The sequence below is a fragment of the Xiphophorus couchianus genome, chromosome 17 (assembly GCF_001444195.1).
Source record: "Xiphophorus couchianus chromosome 17, X_couchianus-1.0, whole genome shotgun sequence".
Lineage (NCBI taxonomy): Eukaryota > Metazoa > Chordata > Actinopteri > Cyprinodontiformes > Poeciliidae > Xiphophorus > Xiphophorus couchianus.
In genome coordinates, this window is record NC_040244.1 from 812,253 (window position 1) to 839,495 (window position 27,243).

General features: G+C 39.4%; 3 protein-coding genes across 5 annotated transcripts; 2 read left to right on the forward strand and 1 right to left on the reverse strand.

Annotated features, from left to right (window-relative positions):
• Positions 1-167: 167 nt before the first annotated feature.
• On the forward strand, positions 168-2,289 carry LOC114160814 (nuclear factor 7, ovary-like). Its single transcript, XM_028043635.1, has one exon. It carries the CDS (start codon positions 556-558, stop codon positions 1,939-1,941), a length of 1,386 nt encoding a protein of 461 aa, XP_027899436.1. The 5' UTR covers positions 168-555; the 3' UTR covers positions 1,942-2,289.
• Positions 2,290-4,355: 2,066 nt separating this feature from the next.
• Positions 4,356-15,748, forward strand: echdc3 (enoyl CoA hydratase domain containing 3). 3 transcript variants are annotated; one of them, XR_003598861.1, is made up of 8 exons: positions 4,356-4,882; positions 6,360-6,481; positions 6,554-6,651; positions 6,879-7,079; positions 7,510-7,688; positions 7,770-7,938; positions 9,625-9,748; positions 15,615-15,748. XR_003598861.1 is itself a non-coding variant. In XM_028043636.1 (6 exons), the coding sequence occupies exons 1-6, from the start codon at positions 4,746-4,748 to the stop codon at positions 7,921-7,923; spliced, it is 891 nt and encodes a 296-aa protein (XP_027899437.1). In that variant the 5' UTR covers positions 4,356-4,745; the 3' UTR covers positions 7,924-8,581. The 3 variants fall into 3 exon arrangements, 2 of the variants coding, with proteins under 2 accessions (XP_027899437.1, XP_027899438.1); XM_028043636.1 differs by lacking the exons at positions 9,625-9,748; positions 15,615-15,748 and having other exon boundaries at positions 7,770-8,581; XM_028043637.1 differs by lacking the exons at positions 6,554-6,651; positions 9,625-9,748; positions 15,615-15,748 and having other exon boundaries at positions 6,913-7,079; positions 7,770-8,581.
• On the reverse strand, positions 10,524-26,754 carry LOC114160813 (USP6 N-terminal-like protein). The gene is made up of 12 exons (XM_028043634.1): positions 26,655-26,754; positions 25,081-25,120; positions 24,814-24,894; positions 20,761-20,868; positions 19,310-19,419; positions 18,900-18,948; positions 18,090-18,210; positions 17,722-17,816; positions 17,577-17,642; positions 15,844-15,943; positions 15,618-15,770; positions 10,524-12,931 (listed from the first exon to the last, which is right to left on the reverse strand). The coding sequence occupies exons 3-12, from the start codon at positions 24,850-24,852 to the stop codon at positions 11,451-11,453; spliced, it is 2,322 nt and encodes a 773-aa protein (XP_027899435.1). The 5' UTR covers positions 24,853-24,894; positions 25,081-25,120; positions 26,655-26,754; the 3' UTR covers positions 10,524-11,450.
• Between the last annotated feature and the right edge of the window lie 489 nt (positions 26,755-27,243).

Sequence of the window (27,243 nt, forward strand, 5' to 3'; positions counted from 1 at the left end):
TTGTCAAAATTTGAGCAGAAGTTTCTGAAAATGAAAATGATTTTCATATTGAACTTAAACAGCTGAATTTATTACCAGAAGCACAAATTAAGTAAACAAAAATATCTTGATAAATAAAATGTTTAATGGGTTAAAACTGTCACCACGTCAGTTTAACATGAGACAGATAATCTGTAAAAACATCGATCTCCACTTCCTCCCAGAGCTGCTACTGGCGGCTGAAGAAATGCAAAACAACCAATCAGAGCCAGGAGGCGGGGCTGGCATTTCCTGCTCTTTTTAAAAAGCTCCTCCCTGACCTGCATTCAGGTGAGTCAGGAAGTAAAACTGCTGATTTCCTTATCAGAGACGTTGGAATAAACCAACAGAAGACAAAAACCTCGACTTTGAGATCAAATTCAAGAGTTTCTCTTGAAGGATGATGAAATGCTTCAAGGAACACCAGGGATGCTGCAGGTGGTAACAAAACGGATCGGCTGCAGGCAGGAGAACAAGAACTAGAAGATTTATTCAAAAGTGAAACTGTCTGCGTAGTTCAGAGGAACGTCTAGAGTCATGGCTTCACACCAAAGGGAAGAGCTTCTGTGCCCAATTTGCCAGAACATTTTTGAGATTCCAGTAACTCTGACATGTGAGCACAGCTTCTGTGTCTCCTGTTTAAAGACAAACTGGGAAGAGAGAGAAACCACTGCGTGTCCAGTTTGTAAGAGAAGGTCATCAAAGACAGCACCTCCATGTGACTTTGCTCTGAAGATGGCGTGTGACGAGGTGAGAGCTTCAGGCTCTGAGCCGCTCTGCAGTCTGCATGCAGAAACACTCAGCTTGTTCTGTGTGGATGAGCAGCAGCTGCTGTGCCGCGTCTGCAGGGAGTCAGAGACGCACAGCGAGCACAAGCTCCAGCTCGCCGAAGAGGCCGGACAGCAGGCCAAGAAAACCCTGCAGGATTCCCTGAAGCCCTTAAGAAAGAGGATGAGGCTCATCCATGAAGTGAAGGGAAACTGTGATCAAACTGCAGGTCACATCAAAACTCAGGCTGAAGCTACAGAGAGGAAGATCAAAGAGCAGTTTAAGAGGCTTCACCAGTTTCTGGAGGAAGAGGAGGAGGCCAGGCTGAATGCACTGTGGGAGGAAGAGGAGCAGAAGAGTCACATGATGGCGGAGAAGATCAGAGCGCTGAGCAAAGAAATCTCAGATCTGTCAGGAATAATTAAAACCACAGAGCATGAACTGAGAGCAAAAAATGTCCAGTTTCTGCTGAATTACAAAGAAACGGTGGAGAGAATCCAGCAGCAGCCGGTTCCTGATGATCCGGAGCTGATCTCAGGAACGCTGATCGATGAGGCCAGATATCTGGGAAACCTGAGCTTCAACGTCTGGAGCAAGATGAAGGACATGATCTCCTTCACTCCTGTCGTCCTGGATCCAAACACAGCCCATCCAGACCTCACTCTGTCCGACGATCTGACCAGTCTGACTCAGGGCATGGGAAAACAGGAACTTCCTGACAATCCAGAGAGGATCAACCACTTCATTTCTGTCGTTGGCTCGAAGAGTTTCACCTCAGGATGTCACAGCTGGGAGGTGGAGGTAGGAGAAAACGATGCCTACTTTCTGGGTGTGCTAGCGGGGTCGGCTGTGAGGAAAGGCGTCATCTGGTCCGGACTGTGGAGGCTCATGTTCTGCAAAGGAGAATACAAAACACTTTCCCCAACAGATCCGGGATCTGACGTCTCTATGAAGGGAAACCCAAGAAGGATCCGGCTTTTCCTGGACTATGATGGAGGACGGCTGTCGTTTTCAGATGCAGAAACTGGAACGCACATACACACCTTCACACACACTTTCACCGACAGGTTGTTTCCATACATCAGCACCTGGAGCGGGGTCACAATAAAGATCGCAGCGCAGAAAATCACTGCTGCAGTGGAAGAGCATCATTAGAAACTCTGCTTTCCTGCACTTCCTGCAACAGTGTCTTCTTTTTTAGCTGTCAGATAATGTTTCCTCACTAAATGGTGAAACATTCTGAGCAAAGAAAGGTGAATATAGACAATGAATGTACGTTATTAATGAAAAGTTTAATAGCTCATGCTCTCAGAGTAACTCTTATGATTTTTACTTTATTATGAAGGAATGTCCAGGGATTGTAATAGTTTTTACTTCTTTCATTTTTAATTATTTTATGAAGGTGTTTCTAATTGGTCAGTGTAAAAAAATCTGATTCTACTTGGAGAATGACTTTGGCCAGCTGTAAAAATGAAGACAGCAAAACCAACTAATTGTAACAAAAATGTTGTCAAGAAAATCCGAGCTCATCCCACTTCCCCATGCTGGAGATTTTAGTTTAACAGTAATAATAAATAAAGTTATCTTTAAAATGAATCACTCAAGTGACATCAAGGCCCAACAGTAGACTTAAGTGTCAATAAAATAAATCTAGTTGTGTGTGTTGTTTTTGTCTCATGCAAACTTTGCTTTAATTCTACTTTTCTCTATCTAATCATAAAAAATCATAGTCAGTCAGAGAGAGTCATTAAACAGGAAAAGCAGGTTTCCTGGAAAAAGAGGAAGTTTCCAGCCTGCAGATTTATAAAAATAGTTGAGACTATTTTAAAGCATGAAAGTTTAAAAAAATTAAATCTAAACATTTTGAGTAATTTGATAAGATTCAAAGTAAAATACTTATATTAATATTGATTTACTTGTAATAATACTTACACTTATATTTGTGAGAACACTTATAAGAAAAACAAGTAACTGTAACTTTAGTAGTAAATAATTAGAATCATGTATTATTCTTGGTTTCTTTTCAGAAAAACATCTGTAATAACTCACATTAAGATCATAATAAGAGTAACTAATAAGTTATGGTTATAAAATCATAAATGAATAATAGATCAGAGAAGCTGAAGAAAATAAATGTGATATAAGTTATGGTTATAAAATTATAAATGAATGCTAAATCAGAGAAGCTAAAGAAAATAAATGTGATATAAATGTGATTTTGACATTGAACTTGAAATGGTGTAAAAGGTTGTAAAACTGCAATTAAACATCACTGATATGTTGGAGGTAGATGGTAGGTGAAAGGTGACAGGAAGGGAAAAAGGGGAACTAACAGGAGAGCAGAGATGATCAGCACCTTATATGGAAACAGGAGGTTGAGCAGCCCTGAGACATTGGCACAGACATCATGACATGATGTCTCTTAAGACAGTGACGGATATGAGATCATCTGTCTAAGCAGACAGATGAACCCTATATAAGGTGGGTGCAAAAGAGGAACCTTTTGTTGGATCCTCCGGGCAGCTTCGAGCCAAGATCGAGATGGACAAAGAACTCTGCAGCTGAAGAAGAGCCGGGGCCACGGAGCCGGAGACTGTCCTGCACATGGAGACCAACCCGTCTGGCCCACAATCTGTGGCTTCGAATCGCACTTCTCTCATCGGCTGGGTTCTGACCCCAAAGACAAAGATGAAGACAAAGACAAGGAAGAAGAACTGGTGCCTTTTTTCCTGCCAGCACCAAGTCCTGTGTGACCTCAGCATCCATGCGGAGAGGAGGCTCATCAGACCTACAGAGATCCTGGCCTTCGCCGATCAACATCTTCCTCCTGCTGCCGCACCTTCTTCGTCGTCGTGCCAGGTCTGGGGTTCGAGGCGCCAGGCTCCGTCCGTCTCTCTCAAAGGTTCCCTTTTTTAGTTCTCAGTGTCAGCAGTAGGGAAAGATAGACTAGATGATTGATTTTACTTATTTGATTATTTCTGCTACTGAATTAAGCTGTACTGACCCTTGCAAAAATGCCTTACTAATAAAATATTTAGCATAAAGAAAATCTAAAAGATGTTGTGGACATTCAGTTAATGAGTCGCCTTAAAGTTCTTTGATGGTTGTAAAATAGCTGTGATGTTTGATTCTGGAGAGGAAGAGGTGGAAAATGTTTTTAGGTTGCTGGTAGCCCATATTTAAAACCTCATCCTTGGGACTCGCCCGAGTCACTAAAACCTACCTGGTTCAATAACAAATGCAAGTTGTAAAATAGAGAACGAGCGACCGTTAACAGGTGTGCTCTGTGAAACTAGTTGGCTGTAGGCTGCTCAGTCTGGCTAATTCACAGGGGGAAGAAGGGTGGGACACCTGGATGTAGGCCGTCAGATAACCAGGCGAATCGTTTCTCGAAACCAGCTTAAACAGAGTTTACTTCAGTTCTGGACAGGGTAAATCCCAGCAGATTTAGGAAACTCAACGGACCCGTTAGACGGAGAGCTGGTACCACATCTCCCCTCTCAGAAGAGGAAGTACGAGAGTGAGAGAGTAGAGACAGTAAGGAGGGGGTGGGGGTGTTGCGCAACAACAATGTGCTATAACTTGGAATTATCTGTGAAATCAAATTTAATAGTTTGAAGGAATATGTGGGTTTTACTATTATTTTTTAAATCAGTCAGGACAAGGGAAAAAACTGTTACTGCTGATTATGTTGAAAATCATGAGAAATGTTTGCAAGTAATTTTATGTTTTTTATTGTTTTAAATATGAAATGAAATCAGGCATAATAGAGAGAGCAGCTGATTAATTTATGACTACAATAAATATTTTAGCAGAAAAATCATTTGTTCTCCTGTTTTTATGTTTTTTTCTGTCAATTTCTGGTTTCTGTACATGCGCAGACCGGGTTTGTTTGACCACGGACAGCGCATGTCATTCCTGACGTCATAAGCCGGAAGTAGTGAAAAGAAGGTTGTAAAATGGCTCGCAGTTTGTTGTGTGGAGGCGTTTCTGTGTTTCAGGTCAGCAGGAGGATACCGCTGCTGTCCGCTTCTCGGTGTTACTCCCAGTCGGAACCGGAACCGCTGACTCTGAGGGAACAGAAGCACGGAATCAGGTGCTGCCATTAAAAACACGTCGCTTCACCAACCCGAACCCTCATGTAGAAACAGATCATTTAAGGAGAAACTGAGGATTCAGTAAAGAGAGATGCTTTCTGTGGTCCACAAACTGAACCAGAACATCTTAATGGGTCTCAGTGGAAATTCGGCTGAAATATTACGCGGTCATTATCGCCTTGTTGTAGTAAATCAAGACATTTAGCTTTATTATTGGTGTGAACAGCTTACTTTTACTTCAGTAGAAGTAACAGAGATTTCCAGGTTCGAAATTTATTATGGATTAGAAAAACCTCAATATCCTCAAAAAAACTAAATTACATAAATTACTTTTTTTTGAGTTTATACAAAATTACAAAAACTGGAATAATAAATTCCCGTTTTAGTTTTAATTGTCAGGGTTGAATCAATATAAATGTCTTGGATTCAGACAATCTTAATGTAGCAATGTAAAATTTTAATTTGTATTTAAAACTAAAAACATGTTGAAATATTTCAATACATAATGGTATCTGTAATGAGTAGACATCCATCCATCCATCCACTTTCTGTTCACCCTTGTCCCTAATGGGGTCGGGAGGGTTGCTGGTGCCCATCTCCAGCTACGTTCCAGGCGGGAGGCGGGGTACACCCTGGACAGGTCGCCAGTCTGTCGCAGGGCAATAATGAGTAGACATAAACAGTAAAAATACAATATTATGCTGAAGTGGCTGCAGAGTAGTTTATCACCATGACAACCTCTGAAAGAAATTGGCCCTGAATCTGCTGCCGTCTACCTGCAGGCCTCTGTACCTCATTCCCGATTAAACACATTTAAATTAAATTTACTTTGTTTAGTTTCTACAAGGAAAATAGACCCAGTTATATGCATAAGAATGCATATTTATCTCAATAAAGTCCAATCCGAATTGGACTTCGACTTGGACATGACAAGTTTGACCCGATTTTACCCCGATTCCCAGCCTGGGAAGGTTTGCATCAGTTGTGTGAGAGGAGAATCAACCCGACTTCAGCCAGTTAAGCAAACATGACTCTGAACCCAGTTGGGTAGTGTGAACTGATCATTGATCCAACGGCTGCTGCTGACAGTCGATAAAAAAGGAAAGCAAAGAGCCGACTGTTTATTATTTTTAAAGGTTTATTTGTAACTATAACATTTTCTGGATATAAACAAACTAAACATAACACAAACTGTCACTGAACTAATTGTAATTACAAAGTAATAAAAAACTTAATTATAAGACTAAAATACAGTAATAAATTAAGAACCTCAGGAAGAAACATTTCAAATAGTGAACAATGTCCAGAAATAATTGTCAATAATTTATAAAATAAAGTAAATTAAAGTTGACTAAATGTACGGTACACACATGGTGGTATGAGAACAATAAAAAAGTATCAGTTTAAGAGAATATTATTGTGACAAATGTTCTTTAAAATATTTTCTAATGTGTTAAAAAGCTACATTTCTACCAGGAGGATCATTTTAAACAACCCTAAGAAGAGGAACGCTCTGTCCTTGTCCATGCTGGATACCCTCCGAGAAAACATCCTGACTGACGTTGACGGCGAAGATCTCAGAGTCATCATCATATCAGGTCTGTTTTTAATTACTCGTTCATATTAGAGACAGGAAGCAGTTGGTCCTACGTTTGCGCTGCTTGTTTCAGCCAAAGGTCCGGTGTTCTCGTCGGGACACGACCTGAAGGAGCTGACGTCCACGCAGGGCCGAGAATACCACACCAAGGTGTTTCAAACCTGCTCAGAGGTCAGTTTGTGTCTGGGATGGGACTGAAACTCCAGCTGAAGAGTCAAAACATGTTCCAGTTGGGAAATAAATCCTTACATCAGATAAGCAAGCACTGAAATTGTCAATATTTCTCTTATTTTAAACATTTCTGACATAAAATACCTGTTGGATTGGAGTTTAGTATAGGCATGGAACAAGGCTTCAGGTGTTCATAACCTCAGCTGTTAGTAATTTTTGTGTTTTAGGTGATGACTCTGATACAAGACCTCCCTATTCCAGTGATCGCCATGGTGAACGGCGTTGCCACAGCAGCCGGTTGCCAGCTGGTTGCCAGTTGTGACATTGCAGTTGCGACCGAGAAATCCACCTTTGCCACTCCGGGCGTCAACGTGGGTCTGTTCTGCTCGACGCCGGCGGTGGCCGTGGGCAGAGCGGTGCCAAGAAAGGTACCGACACTTTTCAAAACTTTTATTACGGTACGAACTGAAGGGATTCTGCTGAGATAAAAGTGGTTTTGTTTCACTTTTGAGGTATTCAGCAGGTTTAGGATTTATCCCAGAAGTTCTTACTGGACCTGGCAACATTTTTCCTGGTGTAGCTGATGACAAATTTTTTTCACCTGATACATGCGCCACCTGGTGGCTGTTTATTCACAATGAATGTTATGCATTATAACTCAAGAATCAAAGTAGTATTGGGGAAATAATTTAAAATGTCATATTTTAAATTATTTGTGCTACTTAAAATATTTACTTGGTATAGTAATGGTGAGAACCTTGAGCACCTTTCTTTCTGCTATTTTGTTGGTCAACAGAAAATCACCGACAGTCATTAAAGTCCTCTATCAAACTCTTATCACTTTGTTTTTGTAAACAGGTTGCCATGGAGATGCTGCTGACAGGGTCTCCTATCTCAGCCCATGATGCCCTGTTGCATGGCCTGATTAGCAAGGTGGTGCCAGAGGAGCGGTTGGAGGAGAAGACATTAGCCATCGCCCAGCGAGTGTGTCAGTCCAGTCGACCTGTTGTAGCTCTTGGCAAGGCCACATTCCAAAGGTATGCTATTATTAATGGTTTGCAGTGAATACCTGACACAAAATATTGCATTTATTTCTTGTGTTTCTGGTTCTTTTATAGACAAATGGCTCAAGGCAGAGACGCAGCATATGCCACTGCCTCCAAGGTGATGGTGGACAACCTGGCTCTGAGAGATGGACAGGAGGGGATCCAGGCCTTCTTAGAGAAACGCAAACCTGTGTGGAGCCATAAACCTGAGAAAGTTCATGACTGACCCACTCTGGGAGAGGTTATGTCTTAGTAAACATCTTTATTAGTATAGAGTGATCTTTGGTCACTAATTGAAATTACCTATTGGAGCAATTTGCAGCATGATAAAGAGCTAAGTTTAAATCTTTTTTTAATTTCACCCAAACATTACATCTGTTTTGCCCAGACTGAACTTCAGAACCATATTGTGCCCTAAGAGCTGCAGAAACAACCCACTATTGATGCTTTTGTAGAAGTTTTACATTCATGTTGCTACTTGAAAGACAAATCATAGTTTATCTTGATTTGACGGTTTTCTGTACTATCAAAGTTTGATTCATGATGAAAATAAATAAAAACTTCCGTAATGTTTAACAGCAGAATAATCAGTAAAAGTTTGGTAGCAGTAGTTTTCTGATTCCAAAAATCACAAAAGCCTGAGGGCTGCTGAATGTTGTGACACTAATCAGTGGCATATTCAGAACAATACTTTATATGACATAACTGTAGTATGCTTATGCTTTAATATATTTAATTTATAATTATAATATTTGTTTCTGGTGTGTCTGTGCAATTTTATGCAGCTGTTCCTGTAAGTATTGTAAGTTAGACTGTAATTCAGAATAAAAATTTTTTTAGCAACAACATTTTCCTACTGTCGTTATTAAATATGTGGATTGTGATTTGTGCATTTTTTATCATTTCAATTTCTTGCAAGAACTTAATTTAAAAAAAAATTAAAATGGAGGGGTGAAGTAAACATTTAACAATATTAAGTCAATGTTACCAAGTGAAAGTCCAAGAACCTGAAAATAGTTATCTTTCTGTAAATAAGTAAATGATGATACATTTAATTAATGAATAAGTAAATAGAAACAAAATGTGCTATTTGTATAGTTATATAAATTAAAAGTATGTAAAAAAAATACCGAGAAAGAAAAAACAATACTTGTAGAGGAAGCTTATGTCACTTCCGGTTGCCATCTTGAGTCTTACTACACCTGTACCAAACAAAAAAGTTATCAGCCAGAGAAAAACTTCAGTGAAAAATATAACAAGTTCAGAGTCTTGTTAAAAGCTGGTAAGTGTTACGTTAACCTTTTAACATGTAAAGGTTTTCAGTTTGTAGATTAAAATGTGATTAAAATGTTAAGCTAACGGATGTCCGACCGTTAGCATCCATGCTAGTTTTGTTTATTCGTTTACATCGAAGATATTCTTTGGTTGTCAGTTGTTCTTAACCTTTGACTGTTTAGCAGGTTTGGTTTAGAACGCTTTTATCTTGCTGTTATTGGTTGTTATGAAGCTGGCAGTGATGAAGTGGTGTTTTGTTTTTGTCAAGCATCTGGTTCGGCCAAATGGCTATTCCGCTCCAGTTAGCATCTCTAGACAACCTTGAGATCGGGCTAGTTAAAACTAGCTGACCTAAAACTCTTAAAACTTGAATATTGAGCTTGTTGGATATTAAAGAAGTTCTTTGAGTGGCGCAAGCTAAAATCCCCTCAGGTTTTAATGAAACTGATTTTAAAAAGGAATCGGAATAAAAATGTTGGCATCAGTGGGACACATCGCTATGTAAGCAGATATTAACATTGAACAACTGAATTCCGCCAATATTTTCATATTAAGTTATGATGCTGTTAGTTGTACGAATCTGCCCAAGACGGAGTAAACTTTGTGATTTCACATCAGTTGATGTTGTTTTCTTTTGTTCTATTGGTTTTAGTGTTTGAAAATGTTCCTGAAAGACTCACAATCAGCTGGAGGCCGACTGCAATCCTTCCACCATTTGTGAGGATTTGTTGAACTTTCCAACCAGCTGACGGTGATAAAACATTTTTCTACTACAGGTAAGAGAAACCTCACCTGTTACATATTTACACAACTTCATTTCTAAAGCAGAAATATATTTATGACTTAAACACTTAGTAAATGTAGAAATAGTTTTCTGCTCCTTATTGGTGAATTTTATAGTTTAGTTTTTTTAGCCTTCTCATCATTATTGAGTAACGCTAATATAACAAGCTGATTAAATGCACATTAAACTGTTGGAATATTATGACAGAACGTTTTGGCTGAAGTTTACAAGTTTTCCTTCCCGTCTGAAGTTAAATCAGATCAAAATTGTATTGTTTCAGATCAGAATCACAAAAATATTTCTACTTTCTACATTATTGGTAAATGCCCCAATAATGAGTAAAATAATCTGTTAGAGATTTAGTTATTAATGCCTTTAAGATCAGAAGTTTATATACTTTTCAGTATTTAGCGTTGCCTTTGAACTGGCTGACTTGGGTCAAACTTCTTACTGCTCAGAAGTTTTTAACAATACTTTAAAAGATTTTATAACCGAGGCTCAATAAATGTAATTATTATTGGGTTTTCTGTATTGTAGGGCATGTAAATGTTTCCACATGCCTAATCCAGGCTATTATATATTGTTTTAAAAGGTTGTAAATTACCGAATCAATCTTTTGTGAAGAATATTTCCGTATTTTGTATTATGTATTTAAGAAAGTAGCTGGCATTAAAACAATAATCAAATAATCCCAAATAATCAGGTTTTCTTTAAGGAATAAACTACAGAGTTTGAGTAAGATTTAAAGCACAAACGCATTCAAAGAGTCAATTTCACCACCTGCTTTTATTAAACAAAGTGTGAGAAGAAACTGCTGTTTAACTGTTTCACAAAATGCAAATATAACTTAGAAATTGCAATGAGAATCAGCTTAATGCTATTTAAAAGCATCTACACCAGAGAATGAACAATAAAAAATGGAATGTGGTCAGTTCATAGTTGAAATGCATGACGTTCATGGTACATGTAGTGTGTTCTAGATCACGGTCCAGTAGTCAAAAGGTAGCAGGCATGAACAAAACATAAGGTTGGAAATTAATCTGAAACAAGTTTCCATCCTGATCCAGACGCTGTAGCTGTTAGAGCAACCAAAATGAGTGCCTAATGCTAACAGTTTAGTTACTCAATTATATATTATTATATAGCCCTAATGTAATTTAGTATTTATGGTTGAAGTGTAAAAACAAACAACTGTTTTTTTAATTAGAGAAATGCGTTAAACATTAATTATGATTGAAAATTACTACTGAACTGTAACAAAGACTCACTAAAAACCAAACATAACCTGCTGTTTGCACCATGATTGAAATGAACTCGATCAGTTCTGCTCCCTGGTCCTTAATAAAATCATCCTGAAGCAAACAGAGGGAATTAATCTCAGATTTAAATACCTGGATGTAAGAGATTTAAAAAAAATCAGTTTTACTCTCAAGATTAACACAAAAATCCACTGTACATCATCAGACTCTAAAAGATATATATGTATATATTTATATTGTAACCTCTGTTCATGATTTACATCCAAAAATAAAATAAAATCTTCAGTTTTTTAAAGCGATCAGTAGAAATGTCAGAGGCTGGTGAGTCTTCCAGCGTTTTGTTCACATGTAAAGAACAACAGAGCAGGAACAGAACCGAGTTCTGCTCGTCTTAACCACAGTGTCCGTGACTACACCTCTTCTTTTATCCTAACATCACAGCAGCATCGACTCCTGCATGGCAAAAGCCTCTGATGCGTGCCTGTAGTGTGGTCCACCAAACAGCTGGGGGTGCTGTTGCCGCTGCTCCTGGAACTGTGTCCTGTAGTGAGGGAGAACGTCTGGGTTGGGGGGGAAGGTGAACTCATGAACTGGAGACATTTGGGCTTGCTGGAAGCTGGGCGAACGTTGCATTCCACCGGGGGACTGAGGAGGGCGCTCATCGTCTGGCTCCCACTGGAAGCCATCTACGATTGGCTGAGGCCTGCCTCCTGGCATGAAGTGGGGATTTCCCTCGAATCTGTAGTCCAGAGAAGTTTGAATTTGTGTGGTTGACGTTAGTTGCTGCAGGTAGATTGGAGTGGAGCTGCTCTGAAGGTTTCGGGTGGACTCTGGCTGTCTGCGGTAGGTGGCGAACGAGTTATTTTGTAGCGACTTCTCAGGAGAAAGGTTGCTGGGCCGCCGCTGGGTGGTGGCGTACACTAGTTCCCTATACGACGTGCTGGAGGGGGAATTAAATCTGGGGTCTCTGTAAAGTTTGTCCTCCCCTCGGTGGTCCAGGCTCACACTGTAGCCTGGGTGGAGGATGGGAACTTCGGTTGTAGTTCTTCCTGGAGAGGGCTGTTGAAGTGGGGTGTTGTACAGACTCCGAGCCCCGGAGTAGCCGGCAGGTAACCCTGGGGGACTGTTGTGTGGAAACTGAGAGGGGTGGTGATGCTTGGTCATCCTGGGGCCTGTTGAGGCCGAGACGACGTTGCTGGCCTGGTGTGGTGTTGGTACGGTAAAGGTAGTCTCATTATGAGGGGCCCTCATTCTGGATGGAGGCTTCTCAAGCTCCAGAATCTCAAAATCCTGCTCTGACAGTCCTGGTACGTTGTCATACTGGGAGGCATTGGAGCCCCGATCAGAGCCAGGGATGAACACTTTGGGTCGGGGTCGTCGTTGAGCATAAATGCCGTCGTTGGGGCTGGATGGAGCCGGTGATGCCCCTCGGCTCTGCTGCGTCTCTCGCGCTGCGGCGGCTTTGGCCGCTTCCAGCTTCGTCTCGGAGGGTTTGACCCAGCGGGGGCCAATGATTTGACGGGAACTGGAGGCTGCGTTGGAGTTGTGGTTGGCGGTGGCATGGTTCTGAGGACTGCGGCTGGGCATTGGGGTGGGGGCTGATGACGGAGTGGTTCCTCTCTCTGGTGTGGTGGAGGCGGACTGCTTTAGTTGCTCGTCCAGAAGCTCGTTGGATCTCCTGGGGTGGGCATCCCATTTCTCCGCCCTGTGATGGCGGGACGGTTTCTCCAGTGAGTCCCTGCGTGCCCGGCTCGGGGGCCGACTGTCCTGCTGGCGTCCCGGTACCGGACTGGAGTCTCTCGGAGGCTCGGCTGGCTCCGTGTGGCTCTGACCGTTGCCCACGTGATTCATCTGCGGCTCTGCAACCTCTGGAGGAAGCTGCCCCAACGGCTTCTTAGGAAACTCATCCTCATTAGCTGCAACATAAGAACAACAGATTCACATTATTCCTCCATCAGGAACCTGAATGAACAGTGATGGTTGAACACACTGCGTAGTGACGTCACAACGGGGTCATGAGTTCATGCAACAACACTGCCATCGAGGTAAAAATGAAGGAGCGTTACATTCAAGACGAGACTTAAACAAATTCACAGCAGACGACAAAAATAACATCAGAAATATGTTTTAATTTCCATTTAGGGGATTCCACTTCGCTGGGTGGCCTCTGAAAATTTTACTCCATACATGAAACAGTAGCAGCAGCGACCCACTTCACCAGGATTGGTTCTGTACAACCAGCTCTTTATGAAAGTACTACCTACATAAAATATTAATATATGCTGATAAGAGCATGTTAGGATGTATTGGTGTATCAGTTATCCAGGAAAGGAACTCAGGTTTCTCTCATTGAAGAGATTATTTATGCTCCCATGTTGTTCTGCTTCCACTAGGTTTCATTCATTTAACCTGAAATACTTTATTTAAACTGGTCAAAGATAAATAGTAAATTACTTTATAACAGGTACATGTTTTATTAATTTGTATGTATTTGAAATGCTGTACAGAATATTTTTGGTGAAAATATGACAGTAGTGTTCATTGCTTTTAGATCATTGTAAGCAGAATACAGAGAAGGCAAAGGGACTTGCATTGTGTTTTTGTAGATTTATAGAAAAAATACAAAAGATGCCAAGGAGGTCTGGGGTGGGACAGAGAATGAGAGCTGTGAGACAGCGGTGAGGTGTGCTGTAGGAGTGAAAGAGCTGGGACTGCTTCAGGGATTGTTTCCTTTAGTGATAGAGGGGCTAATGGGATGGATTATGATGTTTGCAGATGATACTGAGATATGAACCGTGGCTACAAGACAGAAGCCATGTGTGTAAATGAGACGGGCACAAGGTCCAGAGTAAAACAGAGTCTGGAAGACGAGAGTGCAAACGTTGGGATGGATGGAGAAAGTGTCAAGTGTGATGAAAGGTGTAGAAAACAGTCCAAAGACCAGTGATGATTGGTTTAGAGCTGGAAGCAGGATGGAGGCTGCAAAGCTTGAGATGTTGAGGTTTTCTTTGGGAAAGACGAGGATGAGCAGGATCGGGAATGATGGAGAGCTCATGGCAAAGGGATGGGAAATAAAATCAGAGAGGCCAGACTGAGATGTTGAGAGGAGAGATTAAATCAGTAGAAGGTTTTTGAGGGGAACAAACAGGAGATTTATGGGTGAAAGAGGACTAAATGGAGACAGATGATGGGCCGTGGCGACACCTGAAGGGAAATGCTGGAAGAGAAGAAGAAGATGAATCTACTATTGATTGATTTCGGTAATTCAATAAAGTTGTTTGACTTAATTTAGCAGCACATTTGGATGAACTGCGGTGAAGTTTCCATCTGTCACACTCACCAGAGATGCTGCCCTAAATGGCAGCAGAAGAAGAAATAACAAGCAAATACTTCACACTCAGAAGCAAATTTAACATTTAAACGTTGCAATGGATTTTAATGATTTTATAGCAACACTATATTATTCTTAGACTTTTTCTGTAAATTTGTTTACGGAAACATTAGTGTACTTCATAGTTCCGATTTCATAGTTAACCATTTCTGTTTGATTAAAATACCGTAAAACGTCTAATAATGCAGTAATTTGTGCTTGAGGATACAATGCAAGTGTCTTGGGTGATTATTTGCAGAATTGGTAACAAAACTTTTATAAAGTTACGAACATTAATGTTTATCTTTAGCTTTTTTTATGTTTTAGTTTTTACCTGGATTTATTAGTTTGACTAAAATTAAAGCGACCGTGTTCAAAGATAATTAAGTTAATTAGGAACTAATTCTTTATTATTTATACTTTATTTGGAGCCAGTCAGAACAATTAATTAAAAAATTATTGAATTAATCACCAACTAGCTCAGTAATCAATTAATCATTAACTGGAGTCTACAGACAAAAAATGCCATTTGCTTTAAAAAAAAAAAAGCAATGGTAGCCAAAACTGCATTTAAGATAAAAACACTTTTGTCTGTTTTTCTCCAAACTCCTCAAATGGCATTGTTAGTCATCCAGTTGAAAGTTACTAAAAATGCCACATGATTGCATTTTGTGCAATAAATGTGTCAACTTTTAATCTGATTGTCAGAATAATCGATTACTAAACTAATTTAGTTACAGCACTACTAGTAACATGTCTGGTCATTTTTGCTTCGGTTCTGTAGCCTAAATAGTTGTTTTTGTTTTCAGTACCGTAAATTATCCACCAGAGGGAGACATTACCAACAGCTTCACAGTTGAAGTACAACACGAGGATCAAAAAGGACAAAAAAAGCGAGCTTCCACATGAGCACCACAATAAAAAACACAATGTTGGAGGGAAAAGGTTTGTGAAGGGAAGAACCCAGGTGTTGTTGGACAGACAGGACGAACTGTGGGACGGATGGATAGAGACATGGACAAGAAAGACCAGTCAGGATAGCCCACCGGTTACTGTTGTAGGAGGGAATATGGCCGCCACTCACAGCCACACTTTTGTTGTTGTTGGCTAACATTGTTTAGGAGGAGAGGAAGAGAAGTAGATTAACGAGGAAACTGGAAGAAACACTCTACTGCTACGCTAAGACAGCAGGAAACCCGGTAACCAGCGTGTCTGATTGTTGTTTACAGTACCTGGCGGTGGGAAGTCCAGCTTGGCCCGCCGCAGCTCCGTCATGGACGCCTGCAGCTGCTCGATCACAAAGTCGTCCTCCAGGAAGAAATCTTTGGCTAACGTGACCTGCAGGAACTCCACTAGCTCCTCCATGGACAGCTTCAACAGGTGCTCTACAGCCACACACACACCTGAGTTAGCACGTTCACACACCAGCTGTTAGCTTTGGGTTGCTAGCGGACTCACTTTTGTGCAGTTTGAGGATGGTGTAGGACATGGCGGGCAGCACTCGCTCCCCCTCGAGGATGTAGATGTCCCAGATCCGGAGAGTCAGAGTGAAGGGAGTCTGAACACAAACACAACCAGACATCAGAGGTTTCTGTCTGACGACCAGAGGAGCAGAAAAACTTTGATTCTATACAGAATCACAATTTATAGTCCTGGGAATTAAGAATTGATTTAAAAATGCATTTAAGTCGTATGTCTTAGTCAGTCCTATTTGTAAATGTACTTCATATCCCATTACCGTAGAAGGTCGACTCAGACACCGTATAGCATGAGAATGTTGTGATTATTCAAGATTTAATATAAATGCACTTCAGATAATCAGTCGAGTTTATTTGTATAACACTTTTCAGTAACAAGGCAGATCAACTTTACCTCATAAACACATCATTCAGTTGTGGAACCAGTAACAATATTACATTTTGTCCATACCGTCGTTAAAATCATCAATACGCATCAAATATGTTGATCATTGTATTATGGTTCAAAAGCAACTGAACAGGTGAGCTTTTCTAGATTTAAAGGAACTCAGTGTTTCTGTCAAGACGCTGCTGCAGGAATCGATGCCAAAAGTCAGGCTGCTAAGCTAATACTGGTAATTTAAGTTACAGAATTTTAAACCTAATTCTGATTAAACGTAAAATGATGGATTTTGATGCTTTAATCTCTTTTCCTCTCGTCAGTCATAATTTAAACAGACTCTTTAAACAGTTTGAATAGAAAAACTGGTTTCTGAGTCGAATTGATTAGACATTTAAAGATTCTCATCTGTACTGGTGACTGTTTAGAGCAAAACCAGAACCAATATTCAATCATCCAGAACTTTATAAACTATAATAAGTTTTCTCTTTTCTGTTGCTGCTGGTTATAATTAAGAGCAGGAAGAAGATTGATTCCTTCTGACTTAATTATGAAAGCAATCTTTAGCAGAACATCACTGATGAATGAATAAAAGAAAACTTGTATGTAAAAATAACAAACTATAATTAAAACATCATCAGAGCTTCATTAGAAGATCATAATGATGATAATTTATCAATCTTAAGTAAAAGAAGTTAAATATTCAGCTGCAGTAAATAAACATGACAGAATAACTTCATGCAGCAACTAATAAACTAAATTAATGCAGTTGTTTCCAGCCAATTATTCACCCATAACACATGCAGTTATATTTTTATGATTCGGTATAGGTTGATAGATTAAATGTAAAAGGCTCTTAAGGTAATAAAGCTGCAGCTTTAATGCATCTGAACATTAACATTATTACTTTTAAATAAAGATGGTTGGAAGCCTGTAATTTACCAGCTTTTAGAATCTGAAGTTTTCTAAAAGCAACTGATTATCCTTTTTATTATGTTACTAGATTGTATGTGCAAACCCATTAAATGAATTGGATAATAAAAATACATTTATTTCAAGAACTTTATCACAAGCTGGAGGCGCTAAGCCCCGCCTCCTGGCTCTGATTGGTTGTTTCCAGTTAGTGCTGGGAGAAGACAGAGGAGCTAAATGTTGTTCATACCAAACTGTCATGACTTGGTGTCAATTTCAACAAATATGTGAAAAATGTTGTTTTTATAAAAGTTAAATGCTGCTGCTTTAAGTGCAGTATGTGGAGATAAAGATCCATCTAGACTAGTAATGGGGAAGAAGTAGCAGAAAGAGGAGGTTATATTCTGAGGAGCTGGACTCACTCTGTCCAGGAAGCACTGGAAGAACCACTTCATGGTGTACAGGCTGGTGAAAACCTCCTGGTTGTCCTGCAGGACCAGTAAAACCAGTTCAGAGCGCTGATGGGTTAACCATCTCTGGTTGTTATGGAGCCGCCGTGTGTCTCACCAAATGCTGCTTCAGTTTGGGCATCATCTTCTTCAGGATCCGGTCGTGGTGCTCCTGGTAGCGCATCAGCTTGGGGAAGCCAGGGATGAAGAACCCTGAGGGCCGAGACACAGCAGGCCGTGTTTTATAACAAACATGTCAATAAATTAGCAGCTCAGCATCTTTGATCACAGTTGGAAACATCTGAGAAGTCCCTCAGCCTCCAGAGATCCAGTGAACTTTCTGCATTTATGTGAAGTTATTTCAGCTGGAGTCGGTTTAATTGTTTCCACCCCTGCTGGCTGCGCTTTATGAATCCTCACTAACCGGTTCATTAGTCGCCGTTCTAACATTATAAACTTAAAATAAACAACTTTAACAGTTTTTACCGTGCATGGCGTGCTTCTGCCCCGACAGTAGTTTGACCAGAGCCCAGAAAGCGTCTTCCTCGTTCATGTAGATGAGCAGCAGAGCCGTGATCTGGCTCATGCCCTGGCAGTACCCGACCTCCTGCAGAGCGACATGAAACCGCTGAATACTGGAACAATCTGATGACGTCTGAGTCCAGATCGCAACAAAATGAATGAACATTTCCGAGTTTCATTGGTCAAAAAATGTTGACCTTTTTTTCTTGAAAATTTTTTAATCTCAACATTTCTTAATTTATTTCTCACAAATTTATCAACTTTTCACTCTCAGAAATTTCCAAGTTTTTCCATAAAATTTCAGATTGAATAATTAATATAGGTGTTTTTTCTGATTGGCTGCCTGTCAAATTCATCAAGTAAGAAATAAAAAAAGACCAGAGGAAAAAACTGTGGGAATAAATTTACATTTAATGTGATTAATAGAAGATGTTACATATTTTCTTATAATCAAGAGGAAAAAGTGATGAATAAAGTCACAATATATTCTGCGCTACTGAACTCATGGCCATATAAAATCATACATTATGAGGCAACATTTATTTTGAATTAATTATTGAATTGCGAACTAAAAGCTGATGTTTCTTTATCTTTTTTTCGAGGGACCACTTCATGGAAAAGTTTAGGAACTCTGGATCTAACCTGTTGAAAAAGTAGCTACTGCAAACAATTTTTACACATGAAACTTTTTTGTAACAAGTTAAACTTAGAATCGTCAGTAATTCCCTTTTTAGGCCTCTGGAGTTGGTTGGTGCTTGATGGAGAAGGACTCACCGTGTTGTACATGGAGTAAGCTGTGAGGACATGGAAGAGCGCCTGCTGCCTGAAACCAAACACAATCATGATTTAAATACGTTTTATAACGTTACAAATTTTGGTATTTTAAGGACCAAAATTACAATAATTCATATACGTAACAAAAAATAACAAAATCAGGGAAAAGAAAAATTTCCATAATGTATTTCTTTTGATGAAAAACTTATGAAACTTTAACAATACTGGAGGTGAGTGTCTGGTGAATTTTTCAGAGTATAGATACTTCAAAATAAAATAACTCAAGTAAAAGTAAAAAGTACAGCGTAGCAAAAAGATATTTTTTTCAAAAGACATTAGTCTCGTAGATGTAACTGAGTAAATGTAACTAGTTGCTCCTCCTCTCGGCTGAGTCGGGTGGCGGCTCTTACTTGACGTCGTAGCGGTTCATGAACATGATGTGGTCCCGGTAGGTTCTGTTCACGTCCAGGTCGATCTGCCGGACGTCGGGGGACAGCGCTCTGGCCCGGGACTTCAGCTTCTGCACAGCAGGAGAAGAAACCTGCAGGTTAAGCTAGCAGAGGCCTTCTCCCTGCTCTGTGTCTTTAAGCAGCAGCAGGGCCGATGCTTGAAGTGGACCGTCTGCTGTTGCCATAGAAGCAGAGGATGTGAACAGCCAGAATCTGCTCTTATTAAAGGCCGTCTGTCTTTCATGACCTGAAAAAGTCCTGAAAGACGAGCTTTGTGTCTCCCACTGTGGACATAATGAGATTATTACTCACACTGTGGAATCAGGAACAAAAAGACGCTGCTTCTGAAAACAGGAGCTTTAATCAAAGCAGATCAGCTGATACGGCTTTTCATGTTGTACTGAAAAGTGCGGCATGCTTTTATACTCAGTCATTTTTAGAACTTCGTTCCTCTGTAGGTGTTTTTAGGGTTTGGCTCCAATAAATTCGATCATCTAGACTGATGTTCAGCTTTCAAAGCCAAAGATTCTCATTCAGACTTTGACTAGGCCATTCTAACCCATGAATCTTCAGGGAGGTCAAAAGTATGGCACAATTCAAAAATTACATAAGAGATGTTTTGCTTTTAATTAAGGCAAAATTATTACAAAAAAATTAAAATGATCTTGTAATAGAAAACGTTTGATGGAATATTTTTATAACTGCAGTTTTTACAGTTTTTTCGGTTTAATTTTAAACAGAAACAATCCGTTTAGTGACTTTTACTCAAAAGCAGTTTTGTGCACCAAGATCTGGTTTAATTAAATAATTACGGTAATTTAAACATGGTGAAATTACCGTAATAACCCAAGATTGGCTGGAATGTCTCCCCTTTCAGAAACTGCAGGAATTTTTCAGACGGCACAAAGTGTGGTGGAATTACGGTACTGCAGATTTGGCTGGATCACCGGTTGCTGTGTCTAGGACTTAAAGGGTTCATTGATTTGTTGGTGATTTTGTGACAGGCCTACGGCTGAATACAGCAAAATTTGATCTGAAAAGAGACAAAAATCTTGATTTTCTGAGACTTTTTTCCTCAAAAAATGTACAAAACCCTTTTTACTTTTTGGAGAATCAATGATTTACAAATCCATTCTCAGAAAAACTCTAACTACTATGCTTAGTTAATTGTTGCACAAGTAAAATTTGATTTTAAATTGTTTAAATGCTTTGCATCTGCTCCAAAACGTTCACTGTGCTCCTCTCATGACTTCCTACAAGCAAAACTTCTGGTTGTTTGTTGCTGCAGACCAGAGAAAATAAAATCGGTTATTTCCACAAGTTCAGTCCTCCCTGCAGCGACGCATCAATCTCTGCAGCTAAACTTTCTAATGAGTTTGTAGCAGAACAGAAACAAAAAGTCGAGCCTTTACCTCGTAGAAGTCTTTCTTCTCCTCTTTTATTCTGGGGATGTCGAGCAGCAGGCACCACACCTGCCCTCGGAGCTGCAGAGGAACGCCCTTATAGATCCTCCTGACGAGCTGCAGGAGGAAAACTAAATGTCTTTCAGCTGGAAGCAACTTCAGAACTTAAACAAACCCAATCTGTATTTAAAAAAATAAAATCCTCCTAATTTAAGACAAAGTCTAGAAAGAATAAAACAAGTAAAATTGATCTAATATTAACTATGACATCATCGAACGATTAAAAGAAAAATGTTTAACCACTTAAACATATTTTATACAATATTAGAAATACAATAATAGATGCAAATAAGCAAATAATTCAGTCCCTTTTTTAAATGGGAAGTGAGTAAAACGTGATGACAGCATTCATTTAGTGAACGTTCAATCATTCTGGAACAGGATGCAGCTCAAACATTTTTATCTGGGATTTATTGTTTGGAATAACTGGTTAATGACAATTTATATATATATTTTTTTTTACATTTCTGACTTTATTTCTGCTCTGTCTTGTTTTTTTCTTCAGCAATTTGACTTTTTACTCCAGTAAACGATTCATCAATCACTAAATAACAATTCTAACTATGATTAATGCACTTCATCGTTTCAGACTTAATGTTAACACATTTACTCTCATCTCTTCTCTGATCTGCTGCACTTTTCAGTTCATAACGAGTTTGGAGCTGAAATAAATAAAAAAAACATGAAACTGTTTCTGATAAAAATGCAAATCTTTCACTTTTTATTGATTCAATTCAGAAACCAGTTTTTAAAATTCAAACTGTTTAGAGATTCTGTTTAAATCATCAAATTCCATCAGTTTATATTGGAACAAAAATGGGCTTTTGTAACTTAATTTGATCAGGATTAGGTTAACTCAGCTACAACTTTAACACATTTTAAAATCAAATTTTGAGGATTTTTTTTATCTATTCATAATTCCCAGGAATATAAATTCTAATTCTTTATAAGATAATTTTATTTCTGTGCCTCTAGTTAATGAATATTGGCCTGATGTTTCAGACTCGGATGTGAAACTGTTAGTCTTTATCTGATCTCTGTTGTGCTGTAATCCAGCTCAGACAGCAGCTAACATGCTTCTACTGCTGCAGCTCGGATGGTTTGTGATGAGAAAATAAGCGGTTAGAGTCGGGAGAAAAGCGGCTGCAGCGCTGCAGGCCGACAGCAGAGTAAACAGAGCATCTGGCATCTGCCAGGAATGATAATCGAGCCCAGAGATCCTCGCTCAGCATGTCGGCACGTTCTGCTGAGGTGAACCTGCGACCATCTGGCTGGATGAACTCCAGCAGAGTCTGCATGCAGAGCACGCCTTAAAGCTGCAGGAGCGGCAGAGTTCAGTTAGTGCTAAACGGCAGCCGCTCAGACTGGAAATGAGTTTCTGCTCTGATGAGCGACGGCCGGCAGGAAGGAGAGAGACGGAGGAGTTCAGACCAATTAAGATGTTTGCTCCAATTAATGCAGCGAGCGAATCAGCAGCTTTTAGAGAAATGCTGATTCACCAAAAATCCACAAACACATTTAGGATTTCTGCACTGCAAAAACTCACAATGTTACCAAGGATTTTTATTTTAGAGTTCACTCAAAATGCAGCAAAACATACAACCAAGTTTCAGCAAAATATAGAGACTTGTTAAAATAAATCATTAATACTGATTATTAATTCCAAGATATTTTTCCATGTTAGAAGTGAAATAATCTGCCAGTGAACTTATATTTAAGGAATTAAATATTAAGGAATCACTTATTTAAAATAAGCTCCTGTATTTAGCTGAAAAGTAACTTGAAAGTTAGTTTTCTTGTTTCAAGTGTACGAAGATGTTTGCACTAGAAATTAAACTAAAATTACTTGGTAAGATTTAGTGTTTTTGCAGTGTATAAGCTGGAAACCAGAGCAAACTGTCCGATAAACAGATTCTGTTTTTACAAACTGCCACGTCTTCAAATCAAACAGAACTGGTGCTAAATGTTTGTGCCGCTGTAAAAATTCTGAAGATGCAGTGAACCCTCGTTTTTCGTGGGGTTCTGTTCCTAAAAGAACCCGATAGGCCAAATCCGTGAAGCAGTTGCCTTTATTTTTTTACAATTATTATACAGCATAATTAAATACTCTACATCGAAACCAAAGAACAAAGCCTGTTTTCAGGCCTAAGCATTTTTTTTATAAACAGAACGCTTTCTTACAAATAACTACAGTAAAATAATGATTTTAATCATCAATATGAAGAACAGTAGGACAAATTGTGACTGGTGTTTCTCTGATCCTCTGACTGTGACGCTGCAGCCTGACTCTGATCTCTACTGGCTTTTTCTCCTGAAGCCTGAGGTGCAGGTGAGTTTTTTTGAGAGAACAACAAAGTTATCGGTAGTTGTTGTCGCTCTTTTTTCTTCTGGGCAAAAATATTTGCCAAAATTTGCCAACCTGAATTATGTATATTTAAATACCGTAACGTTATTGTTACACAGGTAGAGAAGAAGCGCGGAGACTGTTTAGCCAATCAGGACGCAGAACAGTGAAGGTGAACTGTGTTATCGCGAGGGTTCGCTGTATTATTAAAGTTTCCAGATGTGTTAAAAATCTAATAAAATTTGTGTCAATCAATCAGGCCTGTTGCAATAATCAATCAATCACATAAGTTAAAACTCAATCAATAATTTCCCTTTTCATGATTTATTGTTTTTCTCTTTCTACTAAAAACTGGAAGATGAAAGAATAATTGTTTACAGAAAGTAAATGTTCATTAGATTTTATTGATCTTTGAGAATGTGTTATTGCTTTATTACATGAAATATCAATTTTGTTTTAGTTAATGAAGGTGGAAACTTTTAAATCTTAAAAATTATAACGAAACAAACAAAAATTTGATTGACGCCATATTTCATATGACTATGTAAATGTGGACTGGTGGGTTGACCTTTGACCTCTGAAAATATTTGTCAGCTTTAAAATGATAAAACTTTATCAGCACAAACGTTTGACACCTAGTTTAATTTGAAGAAGGGAAAACTTCTCTCAGGCGTCTCGTTTCCCTGCGAATCGAACCAAACGTGTCTGACTCGGTGCCCCGGCGGCAGGAGGGCCGAGTCCTCTGTGGGGAGCGGCGGTGATTTCCTGAGGCGGCGTGAGGACGAGTGGAAAGTTAATGAGCCGTAAATCAGCTGTGGGTCGTTTCCTCCAGGAAACTGATGGATGAGAGCCAGTCGCATGTTTTCATGCTAAAAAGGGTGGAGGAAGGAGCGTGTCGCCTGGGATTAATAAATCTGGGCTCTTCCTGATTTACTTTAGAAAGATTCAGCTTCATGTTTGTGATTATTTTAGGTTACGATGCAGAGGAACCAGTAAATAATAAATAAACTGCCGTCTTCAGTATCAATGGCTGCCTAGAAAGGTCATGTTGCGCCATCTGGTGGCTCCTAAAAGTAAAGCAGGTTTAACAATCTGTTATAAACAGCAGCAGATTGCTCTAGTAAGTGTTAAAGATGCTGGTCATGAAGGGGTTCAGTCATCGTTACTACAGCACTAAAAACCTAATTTCCTGTTTTTTGTTCAACTAACTAGTTTTAAGTTTTGCTTCTCAGTTACGGGGTTAAAGGTCAGAGCACTAATTAACCGCTGTTGGTCCAAATTTCACTTCTGTTCTCCTGTGTTTCCTTTTGGTCATAAACAAGTTTTTAAAAATCACGGAATTCCCCAAATTTACTGATTTTATTGCAATAAAATTCATGTTTTGCTTCAGATCAATAAATGAGAATCGGTTCATGTCGGAGAGATGAACTATGAACTTTCTGAACATTGTTTTTGATCTGATGAACTTGATATGGAACTGCTTCCTGTTGGAAGGAACTAGTTCAACAATGGATACTGGATCCATCCACCAGTTCATCCATTCATCTCTTTATCTGTAGAAACTTATATTTTTATATTGCTAGCAGTTACTGGGACCAGAACTTGGTGGTTCTGGTTGATGGACCAGCAGAACCCGACCAGACACGCCTGAGAACCACCTTCTCGCTGTTCTTGTATTTCTCCCAGCTCTTCAGCATCTTCAGCCACTTGGCGGTCCGCTCCACCTCCAGGTGTTTTTGCTGCGAAACAGACGAGACGAGAATCACGTCTAACAGAAACAAACTGCTTTTCTGATGAAACCCGGAAAACATTTCAGCTTTTAATGAGTCATAAAAACAACCTGCTGCTTTAACTCGGCTGCTAAAGCAACAGGAAACCGTTTGGTTCTGTAAATGTGAAGATGAAGCTCTAAAGGCGTCACCAACCTTCTCCTCCAGCGAGTCGTATGACGGCAGTTCGTTCTCACTGTGGAGACAGCAAACAGAAATGATAAGCAGGCGTTTCCACGGCGACGGCGTTTGAAATATTTCACTTTGACGCAGAGCGAGGGAATCAGACAAACAGGAAATAACAGATCGGACCTTTAATCTGTGTTAGTTTCCGTCCAGATAAACCCATCAGACATTCATTTGTTTTCAGAACCGAATGAAGAACATTTCAGGTTTTAACTCTAAATGTCTGAAAACTCAGTTCTGTTCTGGTCTGCAGTCTGGTCTGGTCACCGATTGGAAACTTCACTCTGGACTTCCGGCGACGTTGGTTCTGGTCCTCCAGAGTTTGGACCGCTGAGCAACAGTCCGGTTCTGGTTCTCCTCAGTCCAGGTAAGACGCTTGAAGCTCCTGGTCTGGATCAGCTTTTAATAATCCGACTCCATTAAATCCTTGGATGGATTCTACAGTTATCCCTGTTGCTGGTGCACTTTTTCCTTCCACTCAACTTTCTATGCAGCTTATTCAGCCACAACCGTTTCTATCTGCCCCTCCTTGTGTCCGGTCATCAGTCGTCCCCATTATTTTCTCCTTTTGAGATTATTTAGATTCTGTAAATGTTGCACTGTAAAAACAATATTTAGTATTTTTGCTCTTGAAGTAAGACGAATTAAAAGTAACTTCAGCAAGATAAAGGGAGTTTGTTTTAAGTAAATAATTCCTTAATATAATTAAAACCTATTGGTACCATTGGAACTAGGACTTTTTAAAATTTATATTAATAAATTATTGACTTAAAACAAGCTCCTATATGTTGCTGAATAGTTGCTTTTAAATTAATTTGGTCTTATTTAAAGTGTAACCAACACATTTAGACTAAAAACTAGACCATAAAGATTTGGTAAGTTGTTTTTGTGAGTTAGTGCAAACATCCAAGTCATTTGAAATCAGACAAAACTAAGACGAAAGTACTTATAAAATCACTTATATCAAGATATTTTTTCCATGTTATAAGTGAAAAAGTGCCAGAGTAAATTATGGAATGAGTAAATTAATAATAAAATCAATATTAAAGATTATTGACCTGCTTGTATATCTTGCTGAGAAGTTGCTTGTAATTTAGTTTTGTTTCTGATATTTCAACACATTTTAATTAGAAACTAGAACAAAAATATTTGGTAAATTGTTTTTGCAGTGAGACAAGAAGTTTTATTCATGTTGAAACTGAATCATCTTTATTACATAAAACATTTCTTTTAAAAGCCTTTAGAGGAAAAATGTTGACTTTTTATTGCATCCAGCCTTAATCGTTTTCCACCTCAGGATTGGTCTGTAACTGAGTTTCTTCTCTCCTGTCCGTCTCCCACAGTGAGGTCTGGATCGCGGCGCTCTGTCCCAACACAGCTGCACTGTGATTACGGCTAACCAGAACGTTTCCTGCCAGCGTGCGCCAGCCTATATATAAAACTCCAACACTGTGCTGTTTATGAGGAGCAGAAACCACAGACACTCTGAGCTGCTGTGGACCGGACAAATCCAAACACAGCAGGGGGCGGAGGGAGGTTCTTACTGGACAAATCCGAAACGGTCGATGACTTTGTAGAGATGGAAGTTGGTGTCCTCCCAGGGCTCCACGGTGGCCTCTTTACCCTGGAGAACAGGAAAACAAACATCAGGAGCTGCGAACAAGCTGTTAATACGGCAACAGTTTGTGTTTCAAGAAGTCCTGATCATTCGATTAGCTTCTTTAGAAATGTACTGTAGATGCTAACATTAGCGTTAGCAACATGTTTAGCTTCACTGATGGGCAGAGTTGGGTAGTAACCAGATACTGTATATTTACTCCAGTAACTTTATTCTGAAGTATCTCCAGTCTTACTTCAGTAAACTTTCTGAGTTTTCTACCCATTGAAACGGATTTTGACACATTTTGTTTTACCTGATTTTTGTTATTTTTCTTTTACTTGTATGAATTATCATTTTTGTTCCTTAAAATACCAAAAATTTCAAATATGAAATCATTGATAATTTGATCAGTTACTCAGTATTTGAGTAGAATTTTTTACCAAATACTTTTTTACTTGACTAAAGACATGCTGAAGTACTGCTACTCTTCTGCTGCTAGGCTAACTCCTGTTAGCACAACAATCAGATCGATT

Bases quoted from the DNA above. Each gene is read 5' to 3' on its own strand.
- LOC114160814 (XM_028043635.1), top strand. From the start codon at position 556: ATGGCTTCACACCAAAGGGAAGAGCTTCTGTGCCCAATTTGCCAGAAC.
- echdc3 (XM_028043636.1), top strand. From the start codon at position 4,746: ATGGCTCGCAGTTTGTTGTGTGGAGGCGTTTCTGTGTTTCAGGTCAGC. The intron at 4,883-6,359 runs GTGCTGCCATTA...CATTTCTACCAG, and splicing joins GAACAGAAGCACGGAATCAG to GAGGATCATTTTAAACAACC. The intron at 6,652-6,878 runs GTCAGTTTGTGT...TTTGTGTTTTAG, and splicing joins TGTTTCAAACCTGCTCAGAG to GTGATGACTCTGATACAAGA.
- LOC114160813 (XM_028043634.1), bottom strand. From the start codon at position 24,852: ATGCTGAAGAGCTGGGAGAAATACAAGAACAGCGAGAAG. The intron at 18,211-18,899 runs GTGAGTCCTTCT...GTCGCTCTGCAG, and splicing joins CTTACTCCATGTACAACACG to GAGGTCGGGTACTGCCAGGG. The intron at 17,643-17,721 runs GTGAGACACACG...CTGGTCCTGCAG, and splicing joins CCAAACTGAAGCAGCATTTG to GACAACCAGGAGGTTTTCAC.